Raw genomic sequence first — 2,811 nt, 5'->3', positions numbered from 1 at the left:
CATCACTTTTAATACTTGATTTCATTACGAAATTGTCGCTACACCATTTTTTATAATTAGTGAATTTTAACTGATACAAAAAATCACTATAAAAAGTATGTTTTCCAAGTAGTGAATGATGATGATTATTTAAGTGTTGCATGACAAAATTTAAGAGAAAAACCCTTTAATAAAATGATAATTTACAGTTATAAATTTTGCTGATATAAAGAAATAGTTATATATATAAGAAATATAAATTTTCACACAAAAATGTTATAATATCTCAATAAAATTTATTACTGTTAATTATCATTTTATATATATATATATATATATATATATATATATATATATATATATATTAGTTTATAATATTTGTAATCGAGTAATAGAAGGGAAAAATGAATATTTATTCTTTGCTAAAACAACACTACTAGAATAGAATTGTCCTCCTTACACGGCAGCAGCTCATCTTTATTTGGTGATTCCCTGACAATATATATATATATGGAGAGAACTTAGTAAATGCATCTACTCTATCTCTTTTTCTTTTTTCTTTTCATTTTTCTTTTTTTAATTTTGAGTGCGATTGAAGTCTCTTGATTGAAGTCTCTTAATCACATTTGAAATCGTTTCAATTATAGAAATAATTCAATAATCCTAACTGCATATAATGTTAAAGTGACATCGTTTGAATGGTGAATTATTCTGATAGACTTTGAACAAAACTGAAAAAGCAAGAAAGAGAAATTTGGCTTAGGCGTTGTTCTGAGATTGCAACCATGGCTGCAACAGAAGCTCCATCAGATGAGCAGGTTTACAAAGTACCCCTCAAAGTTTTTGTGGACAGAAATGAAAACAAAGTTGTGTTTGCTGAGGCAAGAAAAGATTTCGTGGACGTTCTACTCAGTTTCTTAGCATTGCCTTTAGGTACTATTGCAAGACTGGTTGCTAAAGAGTCAAATATTCCAGCGGTTAAAGTTGGCAGCCTGAGTTCATTGTATGAGAGTGTATCACATCTTAAAGAAGAGCATCTATGGACACAGACATGCAAAGAAATGCTACTGCACCCAAGGACCTCTATGGAATCTTATTGTCAACGCCTGAAACTCAACATCGACGACACTGCCCCCACAAAGTATTTCCTGTGTGAGGACTTGGGGTGTAGTAGGAAGACAAATGGGAGCCTTTTAAGCATTTTCAATAATCAAAGATGCAGTTGTGGAAATCTAATGAACAGAATAGTGTCCCCAGAAATTAGTACTTTAGAAAAGGGCTTTGTTAAGGAAACTGCTACTTTTATAATTTGTGACGATCTTTCGGTGTTGCCTAATGTTCTTGTAACAATTGTGAATTTACTCCAGAAGCTTGGAGTCAAAGACATGAATGGTATTGAGGAACAAACTGTGGATATCAGCAAGAGGGAGGTAGGCTATATTGCTATATAGCTACAATATCGTTTTGCTATTCATATATTGTTGTTAGTTTGACTACTTTCTCCCTCTGATTCGTTCTTTGTCTTTTTGTATAGGTGGTTGATCTTCTCAAGTTGTCGTTGATATCAAAGAACCCTTTGACAGATTTTGTCTTAGAGAAGAAGCCACGTATTCATGATTTTAACCCAATAAACCAGTCCTGGCTCGAGAGAGGAGATGAATCATCCGATGAAGGTAGAATGATAGTTGTGAGGGCACTGGTAAGAAAATCAAATGAAAAGATTGTGTTCGCCGATGCAGAGGAAGATTTTGCAGACTTGCTTTTTAGTTTTCTGACTTTACCTTTGGGTGGAGTGTTGCATATGTTGGAAGGAAAATCTTCTTTGAACTGCATAGATAAATTATACAAGAGCATTTCTGAACTCAGTCCTGATAGATATTTAAGGTCACAGATAGTCAAAGAGGAACTAGCTAATCCTAAATGCGCCCCTCTATTTACCATCAGCGATCAGATATTACCAATTGACGAGGTATCCTTGCCTGTTTATTATTGCAGTACTTTCATTTATGGCAAAGAGCGCCACGTTGTTCTTGCTACTTCAACCAGGCCTCGTATTTATGGGTATGACATGAATGCTCGATTGGAGATTTTGGATCCAAAGTCCTGTATTGGGGATTCACGGAGTGATAAAGGATTTGTCAAAGGACCATCAACGTTCGTTGTGACAGATGACTTGTTTGTGACCCCAATGTCATCCATTTCTGCCGTTTCTTGTCTAAACAGGTCACAAGTTCCTCTCTCTGACTTGGAGGAAAGGGTCATCAGTGTTGGTGTGAAGGAGGTAACACACGTTCTCTCATGCTGAGTTATTTGTTCATCACACACTATTACCTGAATCAGATAACAATAGTACATTCGTATGCAGGGATTGGCAATACTAAAAGCTTCCTTGACCTCATCGTCTGCTTTGACAGAAGGGCTCCTACATTTCACAAAAGTCAATGAGTTGGATATTTGAGCAATTATTTCCATCTTGTAGCTGCAACAAAATATGTAGTTACTCTTATGTTATTTTGAAATGTCTAATTGTTAACATTGGTGTGATAGTGTCTGGTGCATTCGAAAGTTCTTGTATGAACGAATATTATTATTGTTTTTATCCAAATATTGAGCGTGAAGTTATTGCGTGGTATATGAGGTCATATACTATCTTGAGTCTACTTGTTTAGTTCAAAGATGGATAGATCATGTTTGGAGGTGGCCAATTTCTTTTAGTTTGGCCATTGAGGTCAAACTTGTTCAGTTTGGCAATTTGACTATTTTAATAAGTGAATTGGTCGTTGAGGCAAAGCCAATTCATTGTGGATTGGCTATTGAATAGAGGCTCATTTA

The 2,811-nt window shown here is 34.9% G+C and overlaps 1 protein-coding gene across 1 annotated transcript; it reads left to right on the top strand.

The window, feature by feature from the left end:
* The first annotated feature begins 576 nt into the window (after positions 1 to 576).
* Positions 577 to 2,525, top strand: LOC106755931. Its single transcript, XM_014638164.2, has 3 exons — positions 577 to 1,409; positions 1,514 to 2,260; positions 2,345 to 2,525. The coding sequence occupies exons 1-3, from the start codon at positions 765 to 767 to the stop codon at positions 2,435 to 2,437; spliced, it is 1,485 nt and encodes a 494-aa protein (XP_014493650.2). The 5' UTR covers positions 577 to 764; the 3' UTR covers positions 2,438 to 2,525.
* Positions 2,526 to 2,811: the final 286 nt, after the last annotated feature.

This window comes from Vigna radiata, chromosome 2 (genome assembly GCF_000741045.1).
Source record: "Vigna radiata var. radiata cultivar VC1973A chromosome 2, Vradiata_ver6, whole genome shotgun sequence".
In the NCBI taxonomy this organism is placed as follows: Eukaryota; Viridiplantae; Streptophyta; class Magnoliopsida; order Fabales; family Fabaceae; genus Vigna; species Vigna radiata.
This window is presented reverse-complemented; position numbering and strand designations above follow the sequence as displayed.